Source organism: Tiliqua scincoides, chromosome 1 (genome assembly GCF_035046505.1).
Source record: "Tiliqua scincoides isolate rTilSci1 chromosome 1, rTilSci1.hap2, whole genome shotgun sequence".
Lineage (NCBI taxonomy): Eukaryota > Metazoa > Chordata > Lepidosauria > Squamata > Scincidae > Tiliqua > Tiliqua scincoides.
In genome coordinates, this window is record NC_089821.1 from 127,309,792 (window position 1) to 127,330,738 (window position 20,947).

At 42.2% G+C, this 20,947-nt stretch overlaps 1 protein-coding gene across 1 annotated transcript in view; it reads left to right on the top strand.

Annotated features, from left to right (window-relative positions):
• The window catches only part of CPS1 (carbamoyl-phosphate synthase 1), a 169,712-nt gene that overhangs the window by 32,288 nt on the left and 116,477 nt on the right, over positions 1 to 20,947 (top strand). Inside the window, exons 3-11 of the mRNA XM_066622052.1 lie at positions 1,055 to 1,199; positions 1,482 to 1,571; positions 3,341 to 3,397; positions 4,289 to 4,381; positions 10,377 to 10,466; positions 11,673 to 11,801; positions 12,871 to 12,977; positions 14,940 to 15,081; positions 18,319 to 18,396. Coding sequence (XP_066478149.1) covers positions 1,055 to 1,199; positions 1,482 to 1,571; positions 3,341 to 3,397; positions 4,289 to 4,381; positions 10,377 to 10,466; positions 11,673 to 11,801; positions 12,871 to 12,977; positions 14,940 to 15,081; positions 18,319 to 18,396 — 931 coding nt within the window. The remainder of the gene's footprint in view (positions 1 to 1,054; positions 1,200 to 1,481; positions 1,572 to 3,340; positions 3,398 to 4,288; positions 4,382 to 10,376; positions 10,467 to 11,672; positions 11,802 to 12,870; positions 12,978 to 14,939; positions 15,082 to 18,318; positions 18,397 to 20,947) is intronic.

A 20,947-nucleotide genomic window follows, 5' to 3' on the forward strand; every position in this document is an offset into this window, starting at 1 on the left:
ACCGTAAATGTCAGAATATGGTGTGTTTATTCATTTATTTTAAACACAAAAATGAGGTTTTTTGTTTTTTTTTAACAGTAGCAACTGCGGCTGCTGCAGCAATAAAAATATAAACACCTGACAATGACTCACATTGGGCCTCTTCAGCCTAGAAAAGAGTCTCCTGAGGGGGGACATGATTGAGACATACAAATTATGCAGGGGATGGACAGAGTGGATAGAGAGATGCTCTTTTCCCTCTCACATAGCACCAGAACCAGGGGACATCCACTAAAATTGAGTGTTGGGAGAGTTAGGACAGGCAAGCGAAAATATTTCTTTACTCAGCATGTGGTTGGTCTGTGGAACTCTTTGCCACAGGATGTGGTGATGGCATCTAGCCTAGATGCATTTAAAAGGGGATTGGACAAGTTTCTGGAGGAAAAAGCCATCGTGGGTTACAAGCCATGATGTTGTGCAACCTCCTGATTTTAGAAATGGGCTACGTCAGAATGCCAGATGCCAGGGAGGGCACCAGGCTGCAGGTCTCTTGTCATCTGGTGTGACAGATGGGGCATCTCTGGGGCATTTGGTGGGCCACTGTGAGATACAGGAAGCTGGACTAGATGGACCTATGGCCTAATCCAGCGGGGCTATTCTTATGTTCTTATGCCAGAACCCTAGTCTGATCTGCAGGTCTTTGGTAACCTCACCAGTCAGCTGCTGGTGAGCCTTTCATCACAGTCAGAAGACTGCTATTGAATTTTCCCAGAGACTCTAATCAAGATGATGTTAGTTACTTCTGTGGTCTCAGCTGAAGTCGAGTAGATACATCAGTTCTGGAAAAAGATGAGACAGGAGACAGACAGGTGTTCCTTCTGAAAAGCATGAATGCCCTTTCTAAGGGTGTCCTTTCTAAGAGCAGATGTGTCTCTGCTGTTCAACTAACTTTCCTTTCTGTTCTCCCTTCCTGGTTTTAATCCTGGGTTGGGAATATTTCCTAGGATAGCTATGCCCAGGAGTGGTCCGTAATCTCTCATTTATGAGCGTAATTTTCTATTGTGTTCTAACTCAGGTACACAGAAGCCCTGACTGACCCCAGTTATCATGGACAGATTCTCACACTGGTTAATCCCATCGTAGGAAATGGTGGTGTCCCAGATACTGCTGCTTTGGATGAAATGGGCCTCAGTAGGTTCCTGGAGTCTGATGGCATCAAGGTAAGCAGCAGCAATACAACATCAGAACTGATTAATATCGAAGCCAAGATTCCTGATTGTGCCAATTGTAAGCATATAGGCATTCTTCATTTGCAGTAAAGGTTTAAGGTTGAAATGTTAGAAGGATGTTTCCAGAATCAACTAGACAAATCTTCTTTTTGATAGAGACTCAAAACATGTACTTGGCTGAGTGTCAAGTTTATTCTTTGTGTCATGAGACAGACTGGATTTTTTTTTTTTTAAACTGTTTCTTAAGTTGGTGCTTGCTATCAATTTTCACAGGTTTCAGGCTTGCTGGTGTTGGATTATAGCAATGAGTACAGTCACTGGCAGGCTGTCAAGACCCTTGGGGAGTGGTTGAAAGAAGAAAAGGTGAGGAATCATTTGGTAACCAAGAGTAGATACTATTGCTGTGGAACATGATTTTAAAATTGCTGGCTGAGTGTCCTCAATATGGTGACATAAATCAGGAAAAATGATGATATATATTTTTCTGAAATGTCTACCTTCAAATCTAATTACTGAGGGGGCCTCCATATCCGCAGCTTGTGTATTCGTGTTTCCGGTTCAGTTTGGGTCTGAGAATGGATCTCCCACAGATTATGAGGCCCCACCTGTAGATTATCTGCAGGTTTGGCATCTGTGAATATCAGCAGATGCTGAGCCCACTGCTAGAGAATCTCAGACGACCTCCCAGACATGACAAGTAGCTTCAATCATGTCTGGGACATGTTCTGTGGTGCAGGAGCTTCAATCATGTCTGGGACATATTCTGTGGTGCAGGAAAGCCACTCAATGGGAAGGCACTTCCAGTTTACAAGAAAAACCAGAACTGCCTTCCAGCCGCTTTTGAAGGTGTTTCTGTGGCACGGGGAGGCTGTATGCAGCTTCCCTGTGCTTTAGAAGGCATTCTGAACATGAGGCCTTCCATTTGTGTCCATGTATGACCCCCAGAGGGCTGGGCACAGCCTCCTGGTAAGTAATTGTGATGCCACATGCCCCTCCCCCATGGAGTTCCCCCCCATGGATGTCATTATCTGTGGAACTCCAATAATGGGAAGTCCTATAGATACCGAGGGCCCACTGTATACCACCCCATGCCCAGTTTATCATCTGTTGTGCTTAGAATATCATATTTTCAACCTGAGTCAATTGTAGCACACATACTCACACCTCTGCTCACCCCTGATGTCCCCGGTTCCCACAAACTGTAGTTTTGAGAGGGTGCAGAAGATTATCTATACTACTATAGATATAGTAGATTGTACTATAGATGTAGATTGTACTATAGATGTAGATTGTTTCAACTACAAGTAGTTGAAGTACTATAGATGTAGATTGTTTCAACATATATTCCCACCTTGCAGACAATCTTGGGAATTTTATGTCATATGTGTGTGCACACACTTGTGTGAGGAGATATCTTAAAATACCCTGGAAATTCTTTGTGGAAAGCAATTCAAGTTAAAGCATTATAAAACCAGATTAATGCCCTAGAGTAGAAATCCCTGTAGATGTTCTTAGTTCTCTCAGGGAATTACAATTCACGGGATTGCTTAGTGGGAAGCACAACTGTTTCAAGTCTAAATGTGTAGACTTGGCTTCCCTGATGTCAGTGGCCATATTGCTGGCTTATGTTCTGTGCTACTGAACTCATGAATTGGAGTTTATTTAAAATCTGGAATGATTTACAGATCTGCAGCAGTTTAAGGCTCAATTCTAATGTTACTTTAGATTTGTGAGACACCACATGACTTCATGTGGTGTGTTTTTGCATGCAACATGAAAACAGGTCTTTGCCATGCAAGATGAAAACACCGAAGACCCTAATTGATCCTAATAGCAGTTCTTGCCACAAAGGAATGCAATACACAAAATATTTACTGTGCAATACTAGCATGGCAAAATCACCTCATGGTGACTAACTCATTGAAAAAGCACACTAGGAATTGGGCATTTAGAATATATTCTATAGCTCCCTTTGAAACCTTTTCAGATTCATGTTAGTAATTTTGTTAGTGGCATTCAAAGTTGGTACTTTCAGTATTGCTTCCATAAAGTTTAACTGGCTTCCATATTCTGATAGAATTGCCATGAATTTCTAATCTGCTTCTATTTTTTGTGGTGGTGTTATGTTTTAGGTCCCGGCTCTTCATGGCATAGATACCAGGTTGCTCTCCAAAATCATTCGAGACAAGGTAGGCAAAATAAGCGGTTGGGTTAGTCCACAGAGATAGCATAGCAATTTTTATTAGGATTAGGCAAAAATCACAAGTAGTGTGCAAGTTCTTGAATTCACCAGAACTCTGTTCAAGCTGAATGGCAAGAATGAATGCCTGTTGCTTTTACAGGACACTGTAACATGAAGTTTATAGATGACAAGCAGGCAGCCTGTTTGCTAGAAGGATGACTCAGTGAATGTTAACAGGAAGTAGGCAACTTCCTGCTTCCTGTTCATGTTCTGCCTGTGTCCCCCTAGTGTTCTGGCTGCCTGCCTACTTGTCATTTTTTTTTCAGTAGGAAAACTGAGCAAGTGCTTATCTCTCTCACACTTTCTTTCTTGAACAACAAATAATTGTTTGGAGCCAAACAACATATTACGTTTTTATTCTATTCTATTCTATTTTTATTCTGGTCTTTATTCTAAAATGCAACTTCAAGATTAAGGAGGTGTAGCATGTTGGGGGGAAGGTTAAGGATTCTCAAAGGGTGAAGACTGATCTTGACAGCTATATCTGATGAAGCTCCTTTTCATCCTTTGCCTTCTTCTAGTACTGAGTCAGGCAAAGTAGATGCTGTTATAGCATAATGGACAGTGTGCTGCACTTTGAAATTTTGAGGTATGAATGCCTAGGCTTAGTAGTAATGACACAGGATATCTCTACTAGTCCCATTTCGGTTTTCTTCTTTCCCTGAAATAAGATGATTCGATTGTCTTGGAAAAATACACTGCCTGATAGCAAAGATATCAGAGCAAAGCTTGGGAGAAGCTGTCCCAGTTCCTAAGAGACTTCATTTAAAAGTGCCTAGTGTTGCCCCATCTTGCTTGCATGCACTCACTTGTTTCATTTTTAAAAAAATTGCAACAGGGCACTGTTCTTGGGAAGATTGAATTTGAAGGTCAACCTGTGGAATTCTTGGATCCAAATAAGAAAAACTTGATTGCAGAAGTGTCAACCAAGGTAAAGGTTCCATGTTCAGTACAGAATCTGGTAGAAATTTGAAAGGCTCTCTCTGTTGTTCTACATGTTTTACTTATTGATATTATAATTGTGAAATGACACCTGCATGCAGATGGTTGTTTATGAGGATTGATCTAGGCACCTACCATGGGTGAAGCTTCCATAACAGCGATTTTCAATCTTTTTTGTCTCATGGCACACTGACGAGATACTAAAACTGTCAAGACGCACCATCAGTTTTTGAACAATTGGCAAGGTACACCATGCTGTTGGTGGGGGGCTCATATCCCCCAATGGTCCTATTAATAAAAGACCCTCCACCGAACTCCTGCGGCACACCTGGAGACCATTCGTGGCACACCGGTGTGCCACGGAACAGTGGTTGAAAATGACTGCTCCATAAATTTGTCAAAAACCAGTTATTTGGAGGAAACCATCGCATGTGCCGCTGACTAGACAACTCTGTTGATAGTGCAGCATCTCGGCTGCTACAAATCTCAGTGCAGCCTCAACTGATGTGCTTGTGCTTGAAACAGGCCTATGGAGGAAAAAAATTCCACTTGGTCAGTTAGTGGTCTGGAACTGATGGCATTTACAGGAGTACCCAATGTGATTATCAGCATCCTGCAAGTCTTTGTAAAATATTAATGATCACTTAGGCTGGAAGAGCCTTATGGCTGATGGTAGTCACCTGATAGTTAGAGTGGCACAGCAGCAGAATGGGTTCCTCCAGAGTTGCTAAATGAGCATCTATCTGGTATAAAGTCTAGGGAATTCTGACGTTGCTAGGAATAAGATGAGCTGACCCTTTGGGCAGAATCAAATGTGACAAAGAACACTGGATTTTCACCGAAAACAGTAATCTCATTCCCTTCACCCCTAGAAATATATGACTTGGCAAAATGCATTTGATTAGTCCATATTTGTACCTTTTAACATATATTTCTCAAGTGAGCCTCCATGCTGTTCTACTCCTTCATCCCAAAAGAGCTGGAGATTTTTTTTTTTTTAAACTAAATTTTGATTGAGACGATATCTTCACATGAGACACAAAAAAGAAAAATGAGCTGAATGATTCCTTGCAAGTAAAAAGAAAAGAAAGTGAACACTGCTGTCCACAGAAGCATGTGTGTGAGGCTTGAAATTCTCAGATGGATTTTGACATATTGCTCACTTTCTTTTACCTTTAATAGTGACTGGGTAGGATGGTATCAAACTTTTCAGCCGAACTTTTATCCCCATTAATTTCTATGGTAGTATTTGCTGCTGACTTTCAAATATAAAATTACATTGTACAGAATCAAAAGGGGATCATTTATGGAGTCTTAAGATCTTAAGCTAAGGTTCAGTTTTAACCATTCAGTAAGCATCAGACGTTGGCACTGTTGATCGCCTCTGCCATTAGCAAGCAGGGATTCCTATAAAGATGCCGAAAATAGCACATAAATGAGTTATAAAAAGATTAACAGAACTCCTGTGATCTCATTATCTTTATAACTTCATTTTATAGGCTTATAAAGCAACATTACCAATAAAGCTGACAATTAACTAAGCTTTTCAATGGTGGTAATTATGGAACATGATAATGTATGTCCTAACAAACAACTGTTTTCACATAAATCAAGATGCAGAAACATCTAAGAGTTCTCTTATCATTGAAAGGTTAGGAGTCATTGAATTTTGATTATTTTTTCAAAGTCCTATGCAACTGCAGTGGGTGAGGTCTAATTTTCGTATTGAAAAATATGCATAGAGGAGGAATGCTGAACCCTCTCTCACCTTACCTCTATGTTATCTCTTGCTTTAGCATTTTTCCTCCATTGACATTTAACACTAGGAGAAAACTAACTAAAACAACAAATGTAGGGAGATAAGATGAGGAAGGAGAGCAGATTCACTGTCCTTTTCCCATAATTAGCTTTTGAAATAATGATTAATGGTTGATCGTTATGTTAGACAAATAGGACACTGACTTGAAGAAATAAAAATGACTACTCCGCTGTCTACTCCCCTATCATGTTGGTTGGGTACTTAGAGCAAAACAATTTTCTTTTGCAAGCGTTTTAAAAATTTGAACTGTTCTTGTGCATGTAGTTTTAAGGGCTCATCAGGAAATGGTATGTTGTGGGCCTGTAGTTCTTGACTAGAGACCATTGACCTAGCCAGAGTGGCATTGCTGAATGGGAGAGGGTAGCTGGGTCAAGTAGCCTTGGGACTTTAAGTGTGCCAGTAGCCTTTATTGCTGAGGATACTGGACTGTGTCACATCAGTTCCGTATGGTGCAGCTGTGCTGTGGACCAGGGCCTATATTTGTATCTCATGAGGGCAGCAGTGTTTCAGTAGCATCCATGTGCCCTTCAGATCATATTTTGTGCAAGAAGCTTCTGTTTTCCTCCTGAATAGTGATAGTTCACCTGTGAAATGATTCAGTTAGGAGATTATCATCTTATCATGAAGCCTTCCAGCTGTGAAATATCTGCATGCCAAAAGAGCCTGATTAAAAGGGGGTTATTAAAAGAATAAAAATAGTTTGCTCAGCAGTAGATCAGACACGGACTTTGAGAAAGTGTGCATTTAAAATTGCAGCTGTCTCAGGTCGGGTGGGTTTGATGAAGAAGAAGAATGCTGAGTAGCCCATTGTTGGAAAGCATTTTAGCTCACCCAGTAGGAAAAGTGAGGGTTCAAAAGAGAGGTGTCCTCTAAAAATCCCAACAACTTAGTCAAGTAGTCTTTATTGGTTTGGGGCTAAACATCAAGCATCTGATAATTTTAAATAAAGGTACTGAAAGAGCAGAATCCATGATAAATAAATCACGATAGTTTTCTAAAATCATAAATGGTGTGTAGAAAATGGATAGACAGCTTTTTCCCAGGAGGTCTGGTCTAGAGGGTAGAGCCTCCATTTGCCTGAAGATAACATCCACAAGGTCGCCAGTTCGAGGCCACCGGCACCGTGCGACCTTGAAGCAGCTGACAAGCTGAAGCCGAGCTATTCCATCTGCTCTGAGCGTGGGAGGATGGAGGCCAGAATGTGAAACCAGATCAGAGTAAAACATCCGGATTGTTGTGGTTCTTGAAAGATAGAACCGAACCTTCTTTCAATTGTAAAAATCCCTACGGGGATTTAATCAGCCTGCCTATGTAAACCGCCTTGAATAAAGTCTTGAATAAAGACCAAGAAAGGCGGTATATAAATACCTGTATTATTATTATTATTATTATTATTATTATTATTGCAGATGGACAGAAGAAAGTATCTTTTCATACAAAATGAATTAAACTTGGAATTCACTGCCATAGTATGTGGTGAATTGATGGCCAGTGGCTTAACTGAGGTGTCCAAAAGCAGATTGATTAATGCATGGTGTTTTGGTGTCTCAATGACAGGATACATGACACATTTGTTGTCATGATAGCTCACAGCATTTTCAAATATCAATTACTGGGAGCAAACAATGGCAGAGGGCTACTGCGTTCATGTTTCATTTTAGGCTTCTCAGATAGTTGTGATGGGCAGCTGTTTGAAAGAAGTTGTTGGACTAGATCAGGGGTGTCCAAACTTTTTGACAGGAGGGCCACACCATCTCTCTGACACTGTGTCGGGGCCAGGAAAATAGTTAATTTATATTTCAAATTTGAATATATTTGCATAAATGAATACATTAGAGATGGAACTTATATGAATGAATGAAGGTCTTGCAATAGCTCATGGCCTATAAAAGGCCTTCCACAAAGGTACAAGGGGTAATTTGTACCTGGGTCCAGGGTCAAAAAGGGGGCCCAGGAGTCAAGGTAGGGCCCTCATATATTTCCTGGGATCTTATATTTTTCAATCTCACCCAGATTTCTTGCCCACATGGGATGCTGGGTGTATGGTGGCTGCCATAAGCCATATGTGCTGGGCCAAGAAATGCATACCTGACACTCCTGAACACTTTCAAATCTGGGAGGAAACTGGCCTGCTGCAGTAGCTCTTCGGCTTGTGGAGCTGCTTATTATGAAAGAGTATATCAAGGACACAGCTGTGGAACTACAGTTGCTGCAGAAGTACCTTTTGTACCTTTTGGTACACCCAGGACATTTTCCATTCTACTGTGAACCTAAACATGATAATCTAATTTTCTATAATGATTTTCTATATTTAAAAATTTTTTAGAGCAGTGTTTCTCAAACAGTGGGTGAGGACCCACTTGGTGGGTTGCGAGCCAATTTCAGGTGGGTCCCCATTCATTTCAATATTTTATTCTTAATAGATTAGACTTGATGCTGCCATGGTATGTGACTGCATTTGGGGAAATGTTACAGGTGTTCTTTTAACAAATTTCTATGTATATTCTTTTAACAATGATAGTAAACGGAACTTATTCCTGGGTAAGTGTGGGTAGGATTACAGCCTAGGATAGTTAAAAATTTTCCCTGCTGGATGATGTCACTTTGGGTGATGACATCACTTCCGGTGGGTCCTGACATATTCTCATTCTAAATAGTGCGCCCCTGTGCTAAATGTGTAAGAACCACTGTTTTAGAGACTTTGAAGTCTGTTTGGTTTTCTGTATTACTGTATCTAGCTGCCCACACTGTGTGAGCAGGTAGACCTGGGCTCCACATTGGGAAGCAAGGTAGACCCGGGCTACAAAGACTTTTCCTGCTGTTGTCATCCTCCCCCTGCACTGTTTTGCCCTCTCTCCACCCCTGTTGTGCCCACCCCTCCCCTCTCCCTTTGGGAAGGACCCAAAGGAAACACTGACAAAATTCCTCTTGGAGACCCTGGTTGCATGTGGTCCATGCCAATTCCAATTTTTGTCTCAGTGGTCCTCGGGGTTCTAAAGGTTGGGAACTACTGGACTAGATGGGCTCTGGGTCTGATCCAATAGAGCTCTACTTAGTTGCTCTTGTGTCGAAAGTCCAGAAGTTGGACTGCAGGTAATGTTTCACTAGCTCAACTGAAATAGTGCAATCTTGTTGCAACCTAAGACTGTGAGATAACTGAAATCTGTTTCATAGGAAGTAGTCTTATACAGAGTCATTGATCCATCTTACTATTATCAGCACAGACTAGTATAATTTCTTTAGAGGTTTCAGACGTAGCCCTTTCCTTGTCCAACTTCAGTGGTTCCCAACCTGGAGTACATGTACCCCCAGGGGTACTTGTCAGGACCTTTAGGGATACTTGAAAACAAATTGAATAATGGCGAAAAAGCCAGGTCTGTTTTAGAATACCTTTGGGGACTGGCAAGGTGGTAAACTGACTGTGAAAAGTTTACCAAGGTGGTAAACTGACTGTGAAAACTGCTAATTTCTGGTCATCATTTTGTGTATTATCAGATATAGGTCAGTAGTTGTAAACATAAATTTGGAATGACAACAACTATATTAATTAGAAACATTTTGCTAATATGAGGGGTACAATTTATGGAATTGCCAAGGGGTAAGCAACTGAAAAAAAAAAAAAAAAACAACTGGGAACCACTGCCCTACTTGGATGGGGATTGAACCTAGAAACTTTTGCATGCAAAACATGTTCTCCATGACGGAGCTACAGCCCACTCTCAAAGTTTTTGAAGGCACAACCTTCCACATGTCCTGGACAACACAGATTTGGTGGAGATTTGAACCCTTGACCTTAAACATATCACCCCATCACTGGCCAGCAGTCCCCACACATCTGGCATGCCAGCTTTATGTGGGATTAATTTTACCCCTGCGCGAAGACAAAGAGAGAGATGGGAGTGCTTGGAAGAAAGCAATTTTGCATTAACAGTCACAACTGTACAATGTACTCACGATGTTGTTAAGAATGTAAATTTATATACTGCTTTTCAACAAAAGTTCACAAAGCGATTTACAGAGATTTGCAAGTCTGGCTAGTTCCTGGATGGAAGATGGCCTGGGAACCCTAAGTATGCTGCCTTGAGTTCACTGGAAGAAAAGTGGGATATAAATAAATAAGAGTCATACAGAGTAAATGTCTTTCTTTTTCTAAACATATCAACAGGAAGTCAAAGTATTTGGAAAAGGAAATCCAATCAAAATCATAGCTGTGGATTGTGGATTAAAGCACAATACTATTCGTTTGCTAGTAAAGGTAAATGGTTTTAACAGCTTTCTCCTTTTATGGAATCAGGTTTATAATGTGGCTTTGGCTGAATAAGTGAAAGCTTCTGCTTACCTATATCTCGAAAATGAATTTTCACTGATATGGTTCCCCCCCCCCAGCCTGAGGCAATGACAATGAACATGGAAAAGAGTTGAAGGCAGTCCAGACATAGCCTATGTAGGCTATGCCCACCTAGCTTGTCTCCTCAGGGCTTTCTTCATCTTTCTTCCATCAGGGCTGAGGCTGAGAAGGTGTTACACACCTGGCTTCACAGGGTTCTGGAACCTCCCTTCTGGTTAAACTCCAGCCCTTTCTCATCCCTAAACCTCTCTTTATATTCCCATGGCTGACCCTTTCCCCTTCCTGGTTTCACCCACCTAGCCTAGTCATCTTCTGCATCCTAAGGCTCCTCTGGGAAGTGAAAAGGCTACTGCGGACACTTGCTGTGCCTTGCTGCTTCTCAGCTGCTCCAGTGTTTACAGGCATGCTCCACATGGGCTGATGGCCTGCACCCTGGCCCGGAACTGGGGACCCAATTGTCTGGCCCCAGACAATTTCCAATATATCCTATGTACTTTGCAATTCTTTGCAAAGTGTTCTCACCTCATATTATCCTTTGTGCAACCTTGCAGGGTTGGTTAGGCTGAATGATAAGAACATAAGAACAGCCCCACTGGATCAGGCCATAGGCCCATCTAGTCCAGCTTCCTGTATCTCACAGCGGCCCACCAAATGCCCAGGGAGCACACCAGATGCCCAGGGAGCACACCAGATAGTGACATACTGATGACCACTAGTTGTTGTGGTGATGGCCACTGGCTTAGATGGTTTTGGTAGTTTTATTTTATTTATTTACGTACTTCTATCCTGTCGTTCTCCTCCCGGAGGGGACCAGTTGAACAAAGTCATGGAAGTTAGGGCTAGTAATGCCTATTATCCATGATAGCTAACTTGAACTTTCATGTTCACTTGCCGGAATGCCAACTGTTTGGGGCAACATGGTTCTTATTCTTATGACTGAGTCCACACAGTAGCGCTACATTGTTAGTACAGAGTAGGAGTTTTAACTTGGTTCTTAACACTGAATCTTGTCGGGCTGCTTGATTCATCATCACTGTGTTTGAATGACTGTAGTACTGCAAGTTTTGTCATTTGATAATCTTTTTTATCCATTCCTTTTGGTTTCCTTGCCAGAGAGGCGCTGAGGTGCATTTGGTTCCTTGGAATCATGATTTCACCAAGATGGATTATGATGGCCTTTTCATTTCTGGAGGTCCTGGGGATCCAACCCAAGCACAAGAGCTAATTGAGAATGTCAGGAAGGTAGAAAATATGCATTGGAATCAGTGTGTCACTTAAGAAGCTGGTATCCTACAAATGACATTTCTCTGTCATCTGTTCCACTTTGTTAACTTATCACTTGGGACTTGTGCTTTTTATAAATCTCAGTTCTCACACATTACACCATGCTGGAAAAAAACAACCAGTTACTTTATGTTATGGTTGCTTGTTCTGTTGCTATCAGGTTCCTGTGCCTTTAAAACACGATAATATATTTGATGAAAAGTGACCATCAAGGACAACTTTTCTCAGAACTTTGACTCTTTGAGAGAAAAATGTACACTGGCTGAATTTCTCCCTGTTCTGTAGCTGCTGCATAATGCTAGGGAAGGGTAGAGTTTCTCTGCTCATTCCACTGATGTCCTGCTGGATAAGTGAGGTCCTTCCCCTTAATCTGAATGGGAAGGGGGGGTGCAAGGTAGGATACTTATCTCTCTGAGGTTCTGCCAGACTGGAAATTGCCCCAGTGCATCAGTGCAGAAGAGGGGAGAGGGCTTAAGCAGCACACCATTCTTCCTCCTCAGCAGGTCAGTCTTTTTGGGTCTTAGGCTTCTTAGCCAGAGGCCTCGGCTTTGCATCCTCCATGCTCCATCTCATCATTGGTTTTAAGCCCTCGTGGGCCTTGTAAGCATGTGAGAGTGTGCATTTTTGAGCGCATGTGACTCCACCCCCTCTCTACTCAGACTCTGGGCCTGCTACCTTCATTGCCCTGACGACCTAGGGAGTTAAATTAGAGACCTCTTGGGAAGTGGGGTTTTCCAGGGCCTCTAGCTGACCTTTAAAATGTGTTTCTAATGATAATGGGCCTGGAGACAGCAAGTCCATGGGTTCCACCTAGGGTGTGAAGGGGTCCTGGAAGGCCACTGCCAGGCAAACTAGTACATATACATGCATCATTGCCCTGAAAGAAGATGGGAAACGGGTTTTAAAAGGAGATGAGGTGGTTTTTAAAAATCTGTTTAAAACATTGAATAAAATCAGAAAAAGTTTATTTCTGTCACTGCAGGTGAAGATTCACTTGTAACCATTGTTGATAGAAATCTTTTTTCAGGTTCTCGAGAATGATCGACAAGAGCCTTTGTTTGGAATCAGTTTTGGGAATCTGATCACTGGTATAGCAGCTGGGGCTTCATCCTACAAAATGCCTATGGCTAACCGGTATGGTGATATTACTTCTTTACTCATTTCTATATGTGAAACCACTACGTATCGAAGAATCAAGATACACAGTTATTCCTTCTCCCTTCACCTTGCATCAATCTTCATCGGAATTCTGTTTGAAACTGCCAAAATACAGCATGTTTAACAGGAAAAAAAAATATGCTTAATGTCACAGCTGTGTATTAGATTAGTAATGTGCCTGCTGAATTTGATTGGGATGAATATTCAGACTACACAAAGAGCCCTGCTGGATTGGGCCAAAGAGGGGGGAATCCTTTCCACCGTATATCAAAGAACGATCACTACAGGAACAGATTCAGAACTGATGAAGCAGTAACGTTGGAAATATGTATTGAAAATACATTAACTGTCTCTACTAAAGGCTGAAAAGCTGGATAGTGCTTAGGCAGAATATCTAACAAAGACGTAGTGGGGGCAGACAGTTCTGTAAATTTCATATTAATTCCTACTTCTTCCATGTATCTAGTGCAGTGATTTTTAACCACGACACACTGGTGTTCCATGAATGATCCACAGGTGTGCTGCAGGGGTTTAGGGGAGAGTCATCCTTCTCTTTGGGGATTTGTCCCATTTTAATTGTCAAAAAACTGATGGTGTGCCTTGACAATTTTATTGCCTTCTCAGTGTGCTGTGAGATGGAAAAAGTTGAAAATCTTTTCCATGTATGCTTTAGGGCACAACCCTAACAGTGCCCTGGGTGGGTTGCAAATGTGCTGTAAGGCACATTTGCGCTTCCTCAAGAGTTGGCTGGGCCAGTGCATGGACACACACCAGCCTGTGGAGGCTGAATCCAGCCTCCATACCGACATGGGGAGGTAGCCTTGCATCAGCCAAGCTTGGCCAACACAAGGCTCTGGTGGGCGGGGAGGAGGCGGGAGGGAGGGAAGCATTCCGGGGCTGGGGGCGGGCAAGCGGAGGGCAGTCCCGGGGTTGGGAGGGCAGGGATCAGGAGGTGGGGCTGGGACCTGGCAGTTATGCCAGATCCCAACCCCTATTCCTGAGCTACTCTGCTCTCCTTGGACTTATGCCACCTCTTCAGGTGGCAGAAGTCTGAAGAGACCCATATGGGCTGTAGTGGTTTACCCAGGGGTAAGGGGAAGAGTTTCCCCTTACCTTCAGCTGAGCCACTTTGGAGCCCTGTCTTGCCCTGGATACAGCGCAAGCCTACTGGCCTGCCTGTTCCAGTGCAAGATAGGATAGCATTAGGATAGGATAGTCCTTCCCAGCACAGTGGTACCCAGAAGAATTAAATTCCTCAAAAAACCTGAATGTGGTCCTCTGCAAAGAATGCATGTAGACCTTATGGAATTGTGCATGCTGAAGGTATAAAATGAGTATGCATTTCATTGAGAGAAACTGTTCAAACTGCATTTTGGAAAATATGCAATTCCCAACTACTTAACTCAGTTCAAGCACAGAAATTTGGCCATTGTTGAGGCAATTTTTTTTAAATTCATTTTTTCCCATTCAGCCCTATGTACTAGGAGCAAGAGAGTAGATTAATAACTTCCATCTCTGCATGGGATAGATGTACCTTGTTCCTGATCCGTGTTTATTCTTGCCATTTTTGCAAATACAATTGCAAAATACAACCTATTGAAAAGTGTGGGTCTCCACCTATCTATTGAACCTTCCTGAGTCTGGCAGAAATATCCTGGTCTTGCCAAAGATAGATAAATCATGATAATATTGAGTACCTCCTTACAAGTAGGCTTTTCATGTTTGATTTATATGGAAGAGGTAACTTTTCTTTAGCCATTAATGTTTCCTTATCCTCCAACAAAACAGCCATGAATAGCACGGTGTGTTCCCTTTGCTTGCCCCTGCATACTATTAACTGTGGTTTTCCCTTGCCCTTCATCATCTCCCCCCCATTCCCCCCCCCAAAAAAAACCCATCCTTTTCTCCTGCTCTCCATTTGCCTCTCTCTCTCTTTAGAGGGCAGAACCAGCCGGTTGTGAACATGATAAATGGACAGGCTTTCATTACTGCTCAGAATCATGGCTATGCGATTGACAGCAACTCTCTCCCTCTTGGCTGGAAGCCTCTATTTGTAAATGCGAATGATCAGACAAATGAGGTAAAACTCCCTTTCTCTGGGTACCTGTGAAGAATTTGATGAGACAGGAAGATGAACTGTACTCTGCTCAGTTGCACCAAAGAACTGTCTTGCATCTGTTTTATCTAGATGGAATATCAGCTTCATGATTTCTTTTGCTTTGTTTCCACTCCTCAATGACCGATCTCTCTTTTAGTAATTACTGAATTTGTTCCATTTACAGATTGTAAAACAATACACCTTTTAGGACCAGTTAAAAAGTTGCACACAAGCTTGAAAGCTTCACCAGAGCCTATCTTTTGGCTAATGTTAAACAAAATGGGAATAGGAGAGGGAGGAGAAGAAGGTGTTGGGCATGATGGATCTAATTAGATTAAAGGAAAGCTACAGCAAGACATGCTGAGTTGAAGAAGAAATAATAATAATTATAATACAGGTATTTATATACTGCCTTTCTTGGTCGTCAGTTTTCTCCTCAGACTTTAATTCAAGGCAGTTTACATAGGCAGGCTATTCTAAATCCCCGTAGGGATTTTTACAATTGAAGAAAGGTTCTATTTTTCAAGAACCACAACATTTCAGATGGGTCTTTCTATTTTTTTGTTTTTTTTTAAAAAATAAATATTTTATTTATTTATTTCAGATACAGGAAAGGAAAATGGGTTATACTTAGGGCTGGTACAACACAGGTTACACATGAGGGTATTGGCCCTAGATTACAACATGCATCATTCAGTTAAAAAAAACAAACACAATAATCATCAGTACAAAGGCTATCATATTTATCAGTATAAAAATTTGAATTTACCGAAACACTCAATATTGTTTAACTAAAATTATCTATCCAGTTATAAAAATGGATGGATGGATCAGATGGAACATCAGTCAGATGGATCTTTCTGATCTGGTATCACATTCTGGCCTCCAGTTTCCTCCCACACAAGCTGTCAAGCAGCTCCTTCATCTCTTACATGGAGGGCAGCCAAGACGCTTCTTCGCTCACACCAAAGAGCAGGTGGAATAACTAGGCTCGGCTTTTCAGCTGCTTCAAGGTCACACCATTCACGTGCCGGTGGCCTCGAACTGGTGACCTTTGAATGTTATCTTCAGGCAAACGGAGGCTCTAACCTCTAGACCAGTGTCACCACAGGTTGAAATTCTAGGTTACACGCCATAAATGAATAACTGCCAGTCTTCCATGAATTTCAGAATGGCCCTTGTTTTACCCAGCAGCCTCTCCTTTCTGACTCTCCTGGGCATCTCCTTCTTGGATTGAATGAGATCTCGCACAATTCAATATGGTGGCACCCACGAGACCTAGGAAGAGGAGGCTGCCAGAGAACCTTGCAGCACTCCTGTGATTTCACCATGGTGCCTTAGGGCACCGCAGTGCACAGTTTGGGAACCACTGAGCTAACTAGTTGGCTGGACTTTTACATGTAGTGTCAGCAGGACTTATATGTGAAGTGGCCATAGCAATGTCATGGGCAGATAACATAACTCCTTCCTCAGAACATCTGCTTTGGACACATATTTAACCAATCAAATAGGTTGGCTAAACAAACACAAGTACTAGCTGAACAACTTACTGTGGTTAGTATTGTGCCCCTTTCCCTTCACTAGTGACCCTGTGAAGTGGAGAAGGAAAAGATAAGGCCACAGATTAAGGTGCACCATCACCAACTTAAGCTGCTGCTGCCTTTTTAAGTGTGGGCTGTGTCATCCACAGTGGTCATATTGTGATGACCCAATGACGCTGCGAGGTGTGAATCCCTTGGGGTCAGGCTATTAATATGTAGAAAAAGCTGTAAGCTGGGTCTTGGGTCTTGGGTGCCTCTTGACAGTGAGGAGAAAGGCAGGATATAAATATTTTAAATTAAAAACTCTAATTCCGGCAACTCTGTCTGACAGAGGAGACCGCATTTGCATTTTAACCAGGAGTAGCTTCATTTGTTCTCCTGTTCTGTGTCTTTGTCATGCAGGGGGGTTGGAGGTGGCAGTAGTAGAGCAAATGCTTTGGCTGCAGAAATACTAAGTTCAGCCCCGGTATCTTCAGGTGGTAAGGTAGGACCATGACTCAGTGGCAGAGCTTGTGTTTTGTGTGCAAAAGGTCCCAAGTTCAATCCCCAGCATCTCCAGGTAGGGCAGATGAAAATTCCTATCTGAAATGTGGAGAACTGCCACCAGTCTGGGTTGACAATGACAATACTGACCTAAATAGTATACTGACTTGATTCAGTATAAGGCAGTTTCCTGCTGTGACTCCTTGGAGAGCCACTACTAGGGACAGTACAAGTCACAGTACTTGAAGGCTAGAGTTGAAAGACAGTGGGCGCAATCCTAACCCATTTTCCAGCTCTGACATAAGAGCAATGCAGCTCCGAGTTAAAGGAACAAACATTGCCTTACCTTGAGGAGGCCTCCATGATTGCCTCCCCAACTGCAAGATGCAGCACATGCCCCACTGGCACAGCTATGCCAGTGCTGGGAAGTTGGTTAGGATTGTGCCCAGTGTGGTGTAGTGGTTAGAATGGCGAATGAGGAGCAGGAAGATTCAGTTTCGACCACCAGTCTCATATGAGGTCTCTCAACATTGTCTATCTCCCAGGGTGTCTTTGAGTATAAAATAGGGTGAGAAAAAGTACTTTATATGTCAGTCTGAGTTCCATGGAGGAAGGGTGAGGTAGAAAATGAGCTAATAATAATACTTGGCTAAACTCAGTATAAGTCTTAAGAAAATGGGCTATACAGCCATGTGGTATATGAGCACAGAGCAGTCGAAGGGCAAGTTTGGTGTTTAACAACAATTGTGAGAGCAGTAAAAACTGTTCTTTTCCTTCTGTGCTCTCCATGGTGAACATTTACTACCATATATATATATACAATATAATTTATATACACAATATAATTTACCATACACACACACACACACACACACACACACACAATATAATTTGCCAGTACCTCTTTCTGTTAAGTCTTTGGAATTCAGTAAGTACCATTTCAAAGAACATTCCCAAGAGTCAGTGAATTACACAGATGTTGCAGGGTTCACCAATGAAAGCCTTGTTCAGTAGTTTAGTGGATAAAACATTGTTTGAAGATGTGGAACAGAATGGTTTTCAATTTTGTCCCTAAATCATACTAGTCCTTTAACCTTTATAGCTGGAAATGTTTGCCAAAAGTAGCACTTCAATAAACTCTCTGGTTCCCATAAAGGAAACTAGAGCAACTTTTTTTGTTTTTAAATTCCTGCAGGGAATTATGCATGAGACCAAGCCAATTTTCACAGTGCAGTTCTACCCAGAAGCCAGCCCTGGACCAACAGACACAGAGGTATTGTAAAGGGACCAGCCTGATGCATTTAGATTTATAGTTTGGTGGAAGGATTGCTGGCGGAGTGCAAGCAAAACTTGTAACCCTACTGAAACATTTGGAAATGATGTTTCTGGTTGGAGTGAGACTTTGCCCAGTCTTGGGTATATTCATCTCTGCTCAGAATCGGAACCACCAGATTCATGGTGGGAAAGTCCAAGAGTGGTGGTGATACCAAATTGTCCCATGCAACATAACTATTTTAAACAAAACGAGGCCTTGTGTGACAAACCTATGATTGCAGAAGTGATCTATGCATTCTGAAAAGCATGTGATGTCAGAGTCCAGGTGGTGGAATTGCATTTTTAAGTGCTGCCTGTGGCACATAGGAAAACCTCCCCATGCCTAAAATACCAAGCACCCTGGGAGAAAGGCTAAGATGGAATATTTTATCCCCGATAGGCTGGTTTTTGGTGTTCATGGTGGAAATACTGCGAGGAAGCAGGTCAACCGCATCATCCTGCATTTGTATTCTGAAATGGTAGAATCCCAGTGGTGCTTTGGCACATGTGCTTTCAGATTGTGTAGATCAGCCTTGAGAGTTTCATAAACATGCCTCATAGAACTCTGCCTTCTGCAGCTGCAAAGGTTTGGACCTGGCTAGTACATCTGGTTATTTAATTTAATTTAATTTCTTGCATTTACATATTGCCTTTCTACTTTGGCCCAAGTCAGTTGAGAATATTAAAGCAAACAAAATATGTTACAGAAAATTGGAAAAAAAAAAAGAGTGGTGTTAACAGCGTACATGGATGGGAGAGGTTGGGAACCTGTTGTTTTGACCTCATGGTTGGATAGGCAGAATGCAAATATTAACAAGTTATACATAGCTCTGTTTTGTGGAGAGAAGGCATAATGTTCAAAAAGAAAGAGAATATCCACACATTTGTAAAGTGGCAATTCTAACAGCAGGTCATCTTTGCTCCAAAGTGCGCTGTAGTCATTCAAGCATATGGACATTATGGTAGAATGTCTTGTGAGGTTCATAGGCTCCTTCATATGTTTCTTTGAAAGCAATTCAATTGGCCACAGCCAGTCAGTTAGAAAATTTCTTAAGATTACAGTGGAATCATCTAGTTCAACACCCTGTCTTCAAAGTGGCCAGCTGAATGCTTCTGGGATGCCCACAAACAGAGCACGAAGGCAGTAGACCCTGTTGCTTACTTAGGCCTTTGTTCTTGCTGTGCTTGAAATTGTGTGTGATAGATTGCATCAAATTGAACACCACCATTTGCGTAAGTAGGATTGGACCCACAACCTTGTATGCATGATTTATGTAAATGAAAATGGCCTTTAGTATTGAAAGCCAGCTGTTCCCCCTTCCCCCAATTGGAAATGCATGTTGAATACCTCTACATTATTGAAGTATGTAAATGAATTCACAGGCACACTTCCTTGTTCTCATGTTTGAAAATGCAACTTAATCCCTTGCCTGTGACTCACCCGGCAAACCTTACAGCAATCTGTTATGTAGCTGGGGGAGTATGACTAAACAGCATTAGGGTATGTAACAAGTGAGAAAGAAGGCATGCCTGCCCATACGTAGAGCAATTGCATTTTAATTTTTGTTTATTGGCTTTTGGTAGTTAATTAAACATAGAAGAGAATTTGCCAGTTGCAAGAAGGTTGCATGCCAAAGTGAACAATCTGGGATCTTCTAAAGGAACGAAAAAAACACCCTGTGGGTTTCGTTTTCACTAGCTGTGCTGATGCATTCTTTTCAAGACACCTGCTATCAGGGGCCTGAGAGCCAAACATTTATGTAAGATATACAGACAGTAATAACTGTACACAGTGCTTTTTTGTTAAAAAAAAAAGGTGCAGGAACTCACAAAAAAAGGCAAAAAAAAAAGCCTGCCTGGGACTGAACTTTGAGGAGTTTTGCAGCCTCAACTGGTCCCCCTTTTGGCAACTGGCAGCCAACCTTTATATTTTGCAGCCATGGAGCACCTCCCCACCTGAAAAAAAAGAAGAAAAAAATTATTCCTCATGGGGATTTGAACCCCCAACTTCTGGCTCCACAGACCAGCACTTTAGCAATTGAGCCATAGGAGCTCCTAGACTCAAAGTGTTTGGAACTAGTACTTGAGGTGCTGATGGCCACCAGCTGGGTTCAAGACCTTATATATTAATTCTGAGCACTTTGGCTGCAGGAGTTCCTATAGCCCAATGGAGAGGGTGCTGGGCTGTGGAGTACAAGGTCAGAGGTTTGAATCCTGCCTTAGCCAGCAGTGCAAAAAGCACTTTTGACTACAGGAGTTCCTATAGCCCAATGGAGAGAGTGCTGGGCTGTGGAGCACGGGGTCAGAGGTTCGAATCCTGCCTTAGCCAGCAGGGCAAAAAAAAAAGGGGTGGAGTTGGAGGTTCGAATCCCGCCTTAGCCAGCAGTGCAAAAAAAAGGGTGGAGCTAGTGGGGGGAAAAAAGGTGCCGGAACAGTGTTCTGGTGCGTTCTATTACAAAAAAAGCCCTGACTGTACGGACTGAACTCCAGGTGTAGTTGGTGGGAATCCT